This window comes from Corvus kubaryi, unplaced genomic scaffold (genome assembly GCF_017639235.1).
Source record: "Corvus kubaryi isolate FWS band 111438036 unplaced genomic scaffold, C.kubaryi_AGA036_p1.0 37334, whole genome shotgun sequence".
Taxonomy (NCBI): Eukaryota; Metazoa; Chordata; class Aves; order Passeriformes; family Corvidae; genus Corvus; species Corvus kubaryi.
In genome coordinates this window covers 12,459,604-12,475,202 of record NW_024581108.1, presented here as the reverse complement: position 1 = coordinate 12,475,202, position 15,599 = coordinate 12,459,604, and the positions used below count along the sequence as shown (strand labels likewise).

Sequence of the window (15,599 nt, the reverse complement as noted above, 5' to 3'; positions counted from 1 at the left end):
AATCCATCAGGGCTCAGAACATAGATGTAGGCTCTCCTAAGCAGACTTGACCTAAAATGTTTACAGGATACAAAATACATACTTACTCTCGCCAAGCCCAAACTATTTATCTTTACTGGCTTAGAGATATGCAGTTTATTTAAGGCAAAGACTCACATAAATTATGCACACAAACAGAAAGCATTAAGCTAAAAATAATATACATTCACATTAAAAGCAGATTTTGGATACAAAACGGGTTTCAAGATATACTGTACAACCCTCTTAGAAAGGGAGTAAGCTACAGATATATCAAAATTATAATTAATTCTTTGACCTTCCATAGTGCCTTTTATCCCATGATCTCAAAAATCCTAATTTTGGCACTAATCAATTGAAGATGAAAGCACTCCGTTGAGATCCACTATTGATATAAAAACCCTTTCACACACTGAAATCAATCAATCTCTCATATAACAGTTGTTGCCATGCATGGCAATTCTTCAAAATGGTTTCGAGAGGGAAAGAAGGATCTCATATCCCCTTAAAAATTTAATGGGATTTAGTTGGAGAAATGGTAGTGATGCTTCTATTCATACTTAAAAAAAAAAAAAAAAAGTTAATGGCAGTCTGAGGAAGAAAACTTTCAGCAGGATCAGCTAACTAAATTCCCCACTTAAAATTCTCAGAATACCTGTCTACAGAGTGAAATAAAAAATTGGTATCTAAAAGTCAAATACCTTAGGTCCTCGCTGCCTGGTGCATTTTCCCATTAGCTTTTCATCATCTATTTCACACTGTTCCAGAAGATCCAAAATGTCCTCCTCCTAGAAATGGGAATTTCATTACTATTAATTCAAAGCAGGACATACCCTGTCCTTCCAAAATTCAAGCAGAAAGTGGTAGAAATTTGAAATTACTCTGATTACTAATTCCTGAAATAAGACTATGAATTCCTCCACAGGAGGAAATAAAAGTATTTCTTCTCATGCATGCATCTCTCCTTGCAAGCAACATCAAACTGAGGGTTAAAATCAAGCCTTAACATTTATTAAAAATAAAAATGTGAAGAAAGGATTGAACAAAGATTCCTGTAAAACTGCTGGATGACGCCAACTACAAAGATACAAAATTATTTCTCAGGTTTCCAATTACATCATGTTAGCTGGTTATTAATATAGCTGTTTTCCTACTGTCTCTGACTAAACAATCAATCAGGTAGAGTTTTTGGATGCCTTAAATCTTTAAACTAGTGGAGCCGGTTTTAGGATATCTCTTGGTCCAGTTCATACAAGTGGATGAATAGGCCGGGAACATTACTGGAGGAAGAAGGAGGCAATTACCAGCTCAAAAGCAGTTTCTGCCAACCTCTGGTTTGGCCAGGGGGAAGGCTGAGGATCAGGGATATGGCAAAGTAGCTTAAAGCCATCTAGCCTGTCTCCACCCTGGGTCCACTGCAGTTCATCCAGATTCAAGGATCTGGGCCATAAGCTGCACAAAGAATAATAATAAGATCATGGAACATTATCAAATGCTATTTATTAGCCATCAAACATGATTATAGTGAAACTAGTCCACAAGGTCATGAATTCAAAGATAAGTCACTCCTAAAACCAATACTTGGTGTACTTCAGTACCTTCATTCTTTTTAAAGGGTTATTCATTTCCCGCTGAAGTGAAGCAGCTCTTCCAGCAAGAAAGGTCTGGAAAGCAGTGGCTAACAAACTCTCATACTTTTCAAGTAATGTCTTATCATCAGGAGGGTAAATTCGCCTGAAATAGGAAAAAAAGAAGAGTTGAAGATAGAAGTTGAGCTATTCGTCACACAAAAGTCACTAATACACAATCTCTTCTTTAACACATAGCCATCCCATCTATAATAATTATATAATATCATATCATATAACATACACTCTGAATATTGCTCTCTAAATCTAATTTTAATTCAGTGAACACATTCATGCTTAAACCAGCAATTAGCCAGTCAAAAGAAATACCATGTAGGTCATTCCAGAGGTATACCAAAACCCAGTTTTCCAGTGCTCAGAAATTGATTGATTCATGAAATATTAACAAAACATTGTATGTCAAATTCAGAGCCACAAGATAATTTGTATTAGCAATAAAAAGACACAAAACAGTGAAAATCTGAACAATCGCTTTGATCTCATGGGCAGGATATGAATTAAAGATTGAGTATGTACTGCACCTGAATGCTAAATCCTCCAAAAAAAATAACAGGAAGAAATAGGTGCTACAATAAAGAAAAAAAATCAGGTACATGGATATATAGGGTGACTGATTTTCCATTAGAGCAGCTATGCCATTATTCTCTAAAATCATAGGTAAGGAGATTATGACAATATCAGGAGCAGGACTTGGTGATTTATTCATGTTCACCAAGCAACAATGGGTTTTGAAGAAAACCACTTCAATCCATCTGTCATGAATGCCTGAAACATAGCCAGAAATTATGAAAATGGAAGACTAATTTCTAATGTATTGTAAGGAGTAATCCATAAGTTAATTTTGTCTGCACTGTGCAAAGCATGGACACCATTTATATACTGCATGACATTATGTGACTTTTATGTATTTGTGAGTCTTTTCTGAACTTTTTACAAGGTTCTTTTCTTTCTCGTTCTTCCTTTTCAGACTTTTTCTCCTTGAAAATGTATCTATCATGAGGATTTTGTTGCAATGAAAAAAAAAGGATGATTTGATACCATTAGACTCAGGGCAGTTCTAGAACAAAATGAAGATGGTTCCAGTTGGCGTTAAACACCTAAAGGAGATTTAGGTTCTAATTTAGTTTCAGCCAAGACCTTTTAATGGTGTTGATTCTACTGCAGAAAAAGTGCCACAGAAGAATGCTTTAAAGAAAGGGTAATATTCTTAATATATTTAGAAAGAGACTGCAGCTAAAGGCCATTTCAAAGCCATGTACATCCTTTGCAGTTCCTCATGATTTCACAAGAGCTCGAAAGTGTGGCTCCTACTCCAGCTGCCCCAAGACTCCTACTGGAGCCTGCTGTGCTTGCAGACAGACATGGACTAAGCCAATCGCTGAGCTGATATCCACAGACTAAATCCAAGCCTGCTGAGTTTGATTCAGGTTTCTCTGGATTTTTATTCAGAGTGCAATATTAATCCATTCAGCAATACTAGCATCCAGAATTTCCATGATTCTGTATCAATGCCTGACACGAGCTAGTCCTGCTCTATAGAGGAATATCACATGGAGAAAATACTGCATAACGTTCAGACAAAATCCCTCTTCTTCTCTAGCCAAAATTACTTTCCTTCTCAGGTTCTACGGATCCTTCAGCCTTTTCTCAAACACATGGTAATAAGAAAACACAAAGCTGTTCCGCCTTTTTACAAGTGCACATTCCTCATGAACTGACACTTTTTCCAGAGGAAAAAAATTTTTGTGTTTTTACTGATTTACATTAACCCAAAAGCTAAATAAAGAGAAGCTGTGGCTCATTTTCAGTCAAGAACTGAATAAGCAACTTAAAATGTGACCAGTCAATAAGCTAGGATTTTAAGTTAGTAAAAAGAAAAATGTGTTAAAGTATCATGGTGCTTCTCTTTCTTATAGCAGCATGAAAATAACCACTTTATCACTTCATTGTACATCTAGAGGTTTTTTTTACTTACTAGTTCAGCTCCACACTTCAAGAAAATATGTAATTAAAAGTTACAAAGAAAGACTCTTTGTAAGCAAAATGTTAAGTCATCAAAAATGAGAATTTCATAGAAACATCTATCTGTTTAAATGAGAATTTTACTGGGAATTATAGAACATCTGCTCAAAAAAAGGCAGCAATGAAGAACAGCAATAAAAGCATTCTGACCAGCTCACAATAAAATATGTGAACTCAGACCTCTCACATCCTGGATGAATGCTTTAAAGAGTGGGCAAATATTCCCATCATCTCTTCCTAGCCATACTCTGCTCTCTTTCACCAAATATTCCTATGCCATGCTTTCACTTCTCAATGAAGCAAATATCAAGAAATAATAATAATAAAAACAATCACAAAACAAAACTTTTGTTTTCTGGTCAATGCTTGCTCAATGCAAAGCTCTCTTTTGAACATATTTTACCAAGGAACCTGAAGGTTCTTACATTTCAGCCTAGCAAGATCCAAAATCAAAGTGCAAAAAATACAAATGAAGTATTTCAAGTGTCACTCTATTCAAAATTATGGAAGCACCAATAAAGTTTCCAAATTTTTGGGAAGCCTCAGAGACGCAATTCAAATATGGTATTTTTACAGGGGATTAATCATATTGCACTCCCTGCCCCCAAGATAAGAATGATTACATGTGATTAGAGAACAGGTCCATCACAGCAGTCATGATTTTTGGTACACTGAATGTGAACAATCATGTCATTCAAGCAAATGTCTTGCACAAACAATAGGATGACTGATGTCATATAAATTCCAAAAAATTGGAATCAAGAAAAGAACTGTCTGAAAAAAAATATCTGATGTACATGTATATATTTTCTATAAATGCCTACACATTTTTGGCAGAAAATTATCACCTACCACAAATACTTGCTTCCACTGTTCCTAAAGAATACACTGAATACTTCCTACTAATACAGTCAAAAACATTCACCTGTAGTTCCCCATGTGTCTATTTTCATGCTCCTCTTTGGAAATCTGTTTACGTACTTGTGCAAGTCTTTCCTTCTACAAATCAAGAAAGTAAGACAATTAAAACAAAAGAGAGTATAAGCCATGAGCAAGAAACAGCCCTTTTTTCCCCTTCCTACCAGTTCTTGTTTTCTCCTTTCCAGTGTGTGGCGCTGCTTCTCCCAGTCTGAGGAACCTGGCAACAGTTTTTTCACTGTTCCTAGGCCATACAGTCTTTTTTGAGCCTCAGCCTTCTGTTGGGCTAAATTTTTCCTTTTATCACTTGTCCTGAAACACAGATGATATTAAGAAATGTCAATTCAATGCAGCTGAAATGAGATGCACTTTCATATCAAGTACATTATCTGTATTTTCCAGTCAGTAGTGTGTTTATCATACAAAATTAGAATAGAAACATTCATTACAATTTTTGTTTTAATATTAACTTTCATGGCTACAATATGTTCACACTTTAAGGGATACTGTACTTACTCTGGACTATAATTTAACATACACACATGGTTGTATCTATTTTCCTGATGCGTAGATTTTTTTCAACATATCTCAGCTACAAAGTTTTCCTGTAGAGGGGTATGACTTTTGAATAAATTTGACACTATCATTCAAGCAAATTTCCTTTATGGCCACATACCCATAACTGCACACATATGCCAACTTCAAGATATGCTTGAAAAATTTAAAAGAAGAAGTACAAAAATTACTATTACCATTCATTTTTTGCAAGCACATATGCACGAAGGAAAATTAAATTTAGGTCAATTTCTATGGCAAAACTGACAGCAAGGGAAACATTTACATTTTGAAAATATGAAGGTGGAAAAAAGGTTTTCATTTTCTCTAAGTCCAATTCAAATTAAAAAAAAAAAAGAATCAAAGCAACAGAAATAGAAGTGGACTAAAGAAAAGAGGACAAGGTACCGTATGTTGAGAAGCTTTAATGCATTTAGCAGAACACCTTTTTTTACATCATAGTCTATTTTTTGATCCGTTCCAAAGCTTGGGGCACGATTAATCTGAAAAAAAAAATGAGACACAGAAGACTCAGGAATGTTCAGGTTCACTGGGAACACACCTATTGTAACAGGCTTTGTAGAAATGACTCTTTCAAATACAGCAGTGATTAAGAGAATACATGTTGAGAAGTTCTTTTTTTTTTTTTTTTTAATAGATTATTGACTATCACAGGAAATGTAACCTTTCAGACACCACGTTATCCAGACATTTGCAGTGAACACCACTCCAGTCCTGGCACTGTGAATCCAGTCTAATCTACTCTTGGTTGCTGCCACCAGAAAATTTACCACACAAAGTGCTGTTAAACACATTCTAACAGATGATGTGTCATGCTATGGTGGTCCAGCACAGAAAGAGTTAAACTCTTTCCTAGTTCCCAGTCTGAAAGCAACTTTAAATACTACTCTAAAAAGTAACAACTATACAAGGACAGAAAGAGGCTCTAATCCAAGGTCTTCTTAAGCATATTTAAATAACTTTTCAGATACACTTGACAGCAACACATAGAGATCTAAGTTATTAAATCAGTACATAGTGTGAAAACATAAGATAATTAACAGTCTCGGCAATAAAAAGCTTATAAGCTAAGTACAAGATAAGAGATTAAAAATGGTACCATAAACATCGAGAAACAGGGAAAATGCAACTGGGAATCTCACAGTGAGACTAAATCACACAGTTAACAGCCAAGAGTCTAAATCAGCCATCCTATAACCCTTACAAGTTTTGGAGTCCCTGCAGAACCTCAGTCTTCAGGACAATTTGAGGAGGAATAATGATTTATTCTAGGAACTCTTTCCAGGCTGGTATAAAAATTTATACTAAAGCAATGGGTGCTAGTGACAAGCAGGAATCTTGCTTTGATAGTGCATGAGCAGTGCTGGTTATAGAAGGGACAGATAAAAAAGAGCTTCAGAAATGAAAACTTATACCTTGTGTCACACACAAATCAGAAGTGGATACAGTTTGCATGTCCAAAGCAGAGGGCAAAAGCAGTTAATTTTGTTTTAGCACTCTCAGTACATTAGAGCATCTTAGAGTCCCTACAGCTGTGGGACAGAACTACTGTGGCTGGTGTGCCACCCAGAGCCCTATTGCTGAGTCCCAGCTGCCCCATCACTTATGCTCATAACTGACATGTGCTTTTTGGCTTTGGGAATCAGCTCATTTGCTGCTTTTGCAGACAGACTGGCAAAATGAGCAGTGATATCTGATGTTGAAAGAAAAATCATGAAAATTCAGCAGAAATAGTCAAAAGATTCACACATACTCTTTTCTGGAAGACTTTCATCCAAATATTTACCTGACAAACCCCTTTAGACTGACCTGTTCACCTACTATCATATCACGAAGAAGATGAGAAATATGGTTGCTGACTAATCTGTGAGACTGTGGCATTATAATCTTGATAACATACTAGTGATATGCCACAATAGGTATTCATAATAACTGGTTACCAAACCATTGTCTGCGCATTTGTCAGCCAAGAGATGGTTATTTAGAGTTCAGTGACCCAAGAATCAGGACATGCACAACTGGGTTGTGTTAATATAACATCAGTAATTTTATCAGCAAGGCACATCTTGAAGATTGTTGACAAAAACAGGATTGTATCTGGGACCCCAAAAGTACAAGCAAATGATGATTGCAAAAGCCTTGAAAATCCAGACACTGATGCCAGTGGCCACATTGTGTTCACTGCAGGAATGCAACCTTGTAAACTAGATAATACTGGGTCTAGAGGTAACAGAGAGCACACGGCATGATTCCAGGAGATGTAAAAGACTTGTGGTAAAACTTGGAGAACGTGTGGAATTGCTGGCTAGTAAATGAACAGTCAGTAAGTGGATGGTGGCACCAAAAATAGAAGAATAACCCTAAGTGAAACTAAGAGCAAAGAGGAAGAAAACTTCAACATTAACAGTGTGTTCTTCCTAGTGAAGAACATAAGACACTGAAAACTTGGTATAACCACCTACCCACCTCTTTTTGGAGAAGTAGACGTCTCCTACCCCATGTTGGCCTTTGGATCTCCAGAGGTACAGACAGGGCAAGCATAACACAAGAGAAACAAGTAGATGCCAGAAAGTTTGTGTATGTGAACTTCAACTACCTCATTAATAGGAATTAGCAATAATTGCTTGGTTTAAGATGTTCACATTCATTTCACCTGGATTGATAACAAAGTTTTGAACAGATTTTGCTAGCTCAGTGACACTGATAAATTTCTGAATGTGTATGTAAGGTTTCTTTTGCCTTGTCCACATAAATCACAAGGGAAATTAGGTATCCTACACCTGAGGCAGTTATTAAAATGCATGTGATCTTTTTCTCCACTGATCATAACTCTGTGATCCCAGCTGGATATAATGAGGGTGAACAAGGCTGAAGTCCATCCAAGAACTTCAACTGTATAAATTTTCCTTTTACATAAAATAAACTAGCTTGGAAATTTTGGTCAAAAGAGTAAAACTGGATTTCCTGGGAATTGAAGGGAGAACTAGGTCATTGTCGCTACTCAGAAAGGACACAGGAGGCTACTCAGGAGGCTGCACAGATCCTTGCCAGAAACATTTGGTGCCACAAGATGGCAATCACACATTTCCCACAGTCCTCACTAAGGTAGAAGGTTCCGGAAGTTCAGTAGCATCAAGGAGCAGGGGAGCTACAATGCATCAAGGCAATATAAACAAAAGTCAACTCAGGAAAGCAGTCATTAGAATACGTTGCACAATTTATTTCTTTTAATAGTTTATTAAGCTATCTTTATAACAGAAAAGCTACATGAGGCATGGAAACATGAAGCTAATTATCCTAATCCTATTTTGGCAATTTTCCCATAACACTGGGAACATTCAGGGCCTTGTGATTAGGACTTGTTACCACTGTTAGAAAGAATGATTCACTCCCCTGAGGGGGTTTTGGCAAGAGGAAAATGGTGGAAAGAGATAAGAGTGGAAATCTGTGGAAGAAGCCAGAAGTGTTTCAGAAAACAGGAATTATCTATATATGTGCATATATATACAGACAGAATATATATATTATGTATAGTCTATGTATTTACACTCCATATTTGACCTTTATTACACTAAAGACAGCATACATACAGTGTGCATACATATACATACTCTGTTGAAAGTGCTGCAAAAAAGCATGAACAAGCAATATAAAAAATAGTAAACGAGTATACAAAATGAGTAAGTTTCACAGTTTGGAATTTCTGTTAGTTTGGGTAAATGTCTGGCAAAATAAGTTGAAGGATACATGCATTACCAAAAGCAGTAAAAGAAATACTTTGACTTTAGCTTTAAAAAAAAAATAATAACCAGGTACAAATTCCGAGCCCCGAAGTATTCTCCAGCAACTCAAAATACCAGAGGAGCATTCACTACTTTACTCCCTCATGAACAAGGAGTCTGGGATAGTATGATTCTCCTCTGAGACCTAGAAGTGATGAATCAAGCCCCCCAAAATCTCCATACCTCATGGAAACATCAGAGACAGTGAGGTGTCCTTCAGAATGGACTCCCTATGCCGGCTGACTCACCACCTCTCACAGAACTGGTCTGTCAGCATTTGCTACAAGGCTGAATGAAATGTTACACAGACCAACTTCAGTCTGCACTTAAATAACTACACACAGTTATGTGCAAGCTACAGGCAACCTATAGATGATAATCTGGAAGTGCAGAGCTAAATCAAAGGGACAGCAAGCTTCACTGGGCAAAAACAGAAGATGTTGATGTAGTACAGACTAAGTTCATGTCACGCTGCTTTCGGCAAGAACATCAAAGCCACCAAATATGCTATGTCTGCATGGCAACAGTGGAGGAATTTTATTTTTCTAATTAAAATTATAATGAACCCCTGAGAGAAATAAGCACGACAAAATAACTGTTGACAGTATTAATGGCCTGGAAATGAGGTTATAATTCAGTAAATTAATTGTGTACGTTTTGTTCATCAGTAGCCAAATCATATTCATGACTTGCTGTCAATAGACAGATTTTAAATACATTTTGCTTTTCTCCCCAAGCTGCACAGCCTCCCAAACAGTTAACAGAATGAAATAAGACAATCTGAAAAAAGACAAATGAACTTCATGTTAATAATAGGGCAATATAAGAGACACAACAGACAAACCTCAAACATTCCTGGTTGAAAATGTGCGTGAGCACCACTTAAGCTTAACTGTACCACTAAAAAATATATCAGAAGAGAAACATTTCTTCCAGTCCCTTCATGACAATTGTTTGTAGCACTTCATGTATATCAAATTAGTTTCCTCTGTTTACGGGGGTGCTTTTAAAAAGCACAGGAGAAAAAAAACCACAAATCCCAAAAACAAGAAGATTAAGAGCACACATGCACAAAAGTTGCCAGAGCCATACCACATAGCCATACTCGTGAAGGAAATCTGTGTTGCACCCAGTTGCTATAATCAACTCCATTGTATCCTCCAGCTACAACACCACCTAAATTAACTTTACATTTCCTATTAACACTGTCAAAAACATCTGAAATGCAACACTGGTCCAGAAAAAAATTACCTTCTTTTCAGTATCAAAAATCACTGCAAGGTGATTGCTGCACTTCTGTATGGATGCTGCAGAAAAGCACCATTTATGTACTCAACAACAGTGCACAGATTTTCTTTGCAAGTTTTCTTACATGGATATGGATTCAGCTGGGGCTTAGTCAACTTTACTCCTAAAAATTTATTTTACATCCGTATAAAGAGGTTTACCTCTAGGAGCCATGGTTTTAGTTTTCTGTCCAGCAGAATATCAAATCCCAGGACTTCGAAGCAGACACTGTCACTTCCTGGTGCTTGCCCCGGCCTGCACATGCGGTAAGCATGAAGAACATGTGGCTCTGCAACTATCAGAGTCTTCACCACCAGCTCCTGCAGGGATTTGTTTCAGAAAAATTCATCAGGAGACAAGAACCCAGCATAAACTGAACTACAGTGTTTCATGCTTTAATATTTTAATTTTCATTCACATATCTGCTAGAAAAAAAGATTTAAAACCCCAAATAAATAGTCTATAATAAATAAATGATTCCTATGTAGTAACATATATAATTTTATATAGTTCTAGACTATATTCTTACACTTTCCATGGTACATACAAACTTTGAGACAGGCAGTAAGTTAATAAAAGCAAATTGGTAACATATTATAGCATAGCAAATCTTCATCCATTTCATTTTGCAGTATAATTTTTGGTAAGTGTTCTCAGAATCATACAAACAGCTTTAAGCTCTAACAATCCTAAACCTATTCCTCATCAAAAGATACCTGTAAACACAGGGACTTCAATGGTGCTTGTTTAGGTACATAGACTGACTACAATTTTGTAAATATCCACACATAAAATTCACTTTATAGAATAAAGTCTCCAAGAATTCAAATGGCATGATTCCTTTGTACCATATTACTTACATGAATAACTGTTTGAAAGGACTTTTGATCCTCAGAAAAATGTTAACATTAAATTTGTAATCTCTCTGTGATTACAGTCTTTTAAAAAACATAACAATCATTTATAGTACATCTTTTGTGACATCCATTGCTGAGAATTTGGATTAATAAAATTTCAAAAATCATTCTGAATTGCACTAAAGCAGATGGCAGAAGCAATTAATTTTCTAAAAATACACAAAATAAAAAAAAGTGCTTTAATCTATCTTACTGAAATATCACTCCAGAATTTGGAGACATCAAGATTATTTGTTTCTAGAAACTCAGTAAACCATTTTATGGAGCGTTTGCTTCCCTTGTCTTCTGTTTCATCCCGTTCAAAGCGTTCATTATGTTTATTGACAGAGTAGTTAGTCAGATGCATATACAATTGACTCTAAAAGAAAGGAAGAAAAGACATTTAAAAACCTTAAGTACAATTCTAAAATAGTCAATTTAAAATCATGTAAAGAAAATTTACATTGAATCAATAATGACGTAATCAAACAGCTCATATTTGCAAATACACTACGTGCAGATTTAGAGTTTCCAATTCTGGGAAATTTCATTACTGAATGTTCTGTATCCTTACAACAAAACCTGGGCTTCTACTTAAGCCAGCTGTTGTCAATTGATCTACCACTCCATATCTGGTTAGATAATATAATATAGCTGCCATTTTTATAGGTCTGTATGTAAACAACTAACTAAAAAAGTAAAGAGCAATTATCTTAACTTAGAGAATGATTACATTCCACAAGAAGCAAACAATAAAGATGGTATTTTGAAGTGCTACTTTAAAAGTGCTAAAATACACTCTGGCATCTGTTTCATAGACAATCCCACATTTCAGTTTTCACTGTAGCTTATTTATGAGAAGTGTTCTTATGATAGTGATACTTTAAAATATCTTTTACATATAAACTCATCTGCCACGCTGATATCTGCCAAAATTGCTCATTTTTAACTGGCTGGTAGCCATATATGAGAGGGAGGTAAACTTCAAGACATACATTACATAAATGACTGAGTGCTACAGTTCCTTTATGGAGCAAAATGTCACCAGCAATAGACTCATGTTATCACTTGAATTCAGGGAAAGCATTCTCTTTCCAAGGCCAATTTATAAATCATGATCTGTACACTTACATTATCTCCCAGTACAGATATTAATTCAGCTTTTCACTTATACTTGTGTGATGCCTGTCCTCATCACAGTGACAGTTCTCTGTCATGTTTGAGAGTAGATGATATTCTAAGGTGACCATAAGCCTTCTGTTCCAATTCATCTTTGATAGCTAACACAAGCCTTCTGCTGTCATTTACCTCACTACACTTCCTTATCTTTCAAAAACTTAATTAAATTACCCAAACCAATCAATTTAATTACAAGCTAGTTAACGGTATATTGTAGTAGCACTAGAAGCAATGAATTTCTCCCATGGCTTCATTACTCCTTTAAGAATCATTCTGAAATCTATTGGTTTGAGTCATCTTTCCATGAAATTCAAATTATTTCAGACAAAAGTAATTATTTTTTAGAGTACATAAAAAAAAGAAAAAGTAAAAGAAAGTGTTTGTGCATCTGAACTAATAGTCTGAAGTTATTTGGAACAATGTCACAGTAGAAAAATGTCATCCGAAGAACAATGTCATTAGTAACAAGCAGGTTATTTCATACAATAGACAACGTCCAGCATGAGCAGTTGTGAGAACACAGAAACAACTGCCTGCTCTGTTTATCCGCTCAGAGCGTATTTCAGTGCTGCTAATGCCGAGATTAGCCTCAATACACAAATATTAAAAGCAAACTATTCCAAATGTAGTACTGGAACACTTCCAAATATAGCATTTGTACTGGGCTTCAAATCGTACCTGCATTTTTCAAAGGCACACCAAGAGATAGGCACAATTTTAAGTTTCACATAGGCAAAAAGGCTCTATGGTGTTTTCTGTTACATAATTACACTGAAGCTGCTCTAAAAGCAATGGAGTACAGAATGAGGTCTAACAAACCTAAATACTTAGAGTGAGGTATAACAAACTTGAATACCTAAATACTAATACCTCCCAATGCTGCAAATCTACTTTTTTCTTAGACATCTGCATTTTGGTCTGAGCCAAATGCAACATCTTTAGCATGACCTTTACCATTTCTTGATTTTCTCTATGTTTATAGGCAGCCCTACTGAATCATCCTAAAGCTGCCAAGTACATACTCCTGTCCCTGCTGAAGCAGCCTCTGACAAACAGCAGCAGCAGCAGGATATTCCCTCGTGTTCAGGGACTGCAGTGAGCACTGGTCCCTCGTAGTGCTGGTTTTCTCCTTTCTGCCTAGGTTCCCAACACAATGGCTGAAACCTGGCAGGACCCTCAGCAAAGGCTCCAAACTTCATGCATGCTAAGCAATGATCAATCAGCAGATAAACCTTTACCACCTGCCACCCCAGCCTCAGTCTCAGATGAACATAAAAGCAATGTGACTGGTCTTGAAGTGATTTGATTTTCTTTATTTTTTGGGTTGATATCTTTTGCTTTCTTCTATAAAATATTAAAACTCTTTAGCATACATACATGCAAATTCATATAAAATTTATATATATATATGCAATAATATGGCTATACTTGTGATTTTGATAGAAAAGCGTGCGTTAAGTATCTTTCATGTAAAATTTTTTCTCTTCAATGAAAATGCAGAAGTTTATCTCATGTTTAAACTCATGTCCCAGTTTACTTAATTTTACTGCTTGCAAACACTACACAGGTTAAAGTCTACACCATGAGCAATAAATTGGAATGAACTCCAACTTACCAAATTTGAGTCACTGGGGGGATGATACTTTTCCGTGCCCATTCTCACCAGTCCATCATGATATAAAAATACTTTTAATGGATCACAGGAGGTTACAAGAATATACACACGTAAATCAAACTTGTAGCCTTCCATAAGAAATGGTTTGTCAAGATATTCCTGAACAATTAAGTGATCCTGAGCTTGTAACTTTTCTCCGTTTCTTATTAAAGAGATCCTGGTAAAAAAAAAAGTTGTTTTAAAACTTGGACATTACTCTTTGACATAGATTATCACGGTCACCCAGCCAAGTAGTCAGGGTAAAGTCTACCTAGAGAAAGAGACTTACATATCTGATTTTTAGGGAAGAGAAGAAGTTCCATTCTCTTACAAGGCTTTTGGTTTCCTTTCCTTTATTGTGCTTCACTAGATGAAAAAAGGCAATGAGCCATTTCAAAGTAACTTTCTGCTTGCTTTGATTCAACAATTTGTAATAATGGATTTGCTCTACACTTAGAAATTGTTTGGCAGAATGACCAGCCGCCAGCTTCTGTGATTATTCCCCATGCAGCTCTAAAAATAGACTTCCAGTCTTTGTCACAACTTCTGCCCGAGTACAGGCTGCAAAGAACTTTCAGTGCTAACCTGACTCAGTTAGGTGATGATGTTTGCAAAGCAGGACACTGACCTGTATGACTAAAGATGGCATAGATTAACCCCAGTATTTCTGCATTTCCAGTTTCCCCACACCAGAATAAAAAAAGGTTTATATATGAACCATGCTGATGATGCCAGTCTCTAACTACACAGACTTTTAAATAACTGTAAAAGCTAATATTTTCAGTATACAATTATTAACCTAAAATTCCCAGAACCTTAATGCTACCTTAATCTTATTCTCTGTTATTTATTATACATTTCAGAGGTTTGGTGCTGAATACCCCTAATAGACTGAAGTACTTTGCAGGAATTTCTCTGAACTATGTTGGTACCTTTCCCTTTAGCTTATCTTTGCCCTTATCAAGAGGACTGAAAAATGAGGAAATGGAAGAGTTTGGGGGCCCTACTTTTACAGTAATTCTGACATATGCTGAGAAACTAAGAGGTTTACTATATTGTATAATTCAAATTGATATTAAAAGCAATAAAAGCTAAAACCGAAATATCTAAAAACAAGAACTAAAAATGCAATTGCAGTATTTATCTCATTGGATTTTTACTGTGCAGGCCTGTCACAAACAAAACTTTCTCAACTTAACTGCAGGTTGCAGTCCCTTCAGAGATGTGCCCTGCTTCCAAGAGTGCACATCCAGCCACATCCCCAGCAGCATCTCCCCTGTCTCTCCTACACCTTGTGGCTGCTGCTCTCAAACACATTTCTGCTTCTCTGACTGGCTGCAGTTTGGGAACACAATGGGGTGTTTGGGCTGGTCTTAAAGCTGTGAAAGATCCTGACCTCTCACACAACATCCCTGCAGCCTCCAGCCACCAAAACCCTGCCATTTATGCCCAACACAATCTCATCCTATAAGTTTAAGCACAACAGGTAAATTCACAATAAAATAATTGTGTTCTTAAAAACTGAGTTTATTTAAGGCTTGTGAAGCCTTCACCCAATACACTGACTTTCACACAACTTGAAATACAATCTTACTAATACATAGCTTCTGTTAACATT

The 15,599-nt window shown here is 36.2% G+C and overlaps 1 protein-coding gene across 9 annotated transcripts in view; it reads right to left on the bottom strand.

The window, feature by feature from the left end:
- Positions 1-15,599, bottom strand: part of TTLL7 (tubulin tyrosine ligase like 7) — a 65,185-nt gene that overhangs the window by 22,774 nt on the left and 26,812 nt on the right. For all 9 annotated transcript variants that reach the window (XR_006016468.1, XM_042030356.1, XM_042030352.1 and 6 more), the window contains 8 exons: positions 13,943-14,159; positions 11,363-11,527; positions 10,414-10,572; positions 5,571-5,665; positions 4,772-4,919; positions 4,615-4,688; positions 1,617-1,752; positions 720-806 (listed from right to left, as the gene is read on the bottom strand). Coding sequence is in view for 8 of the 9 variants with exons in the window: in XM_042030356.1 (XP_041886290.1) it covers positions 720-806; positions 1,617-1,752; positions 4,615-4,688; positions 4,772-4,919; positions 5,571-5,665; positions 10,414-10,572; positions 11,363-11,527; positions 13,943-14,159 (1,081 nt within the window). In the remaining variant the exon portion in view is untranslated. The remainder of the gene's footprint in view (positions 1-719; positions 807-1,616; positions 1,753-4,614; positions 4,689-4,771; positions 4,920-5,570; positions 5,666-10,413; positions 10,573-11,362; positions 11,528-13,942; positions 14,160-15,599) is intronic.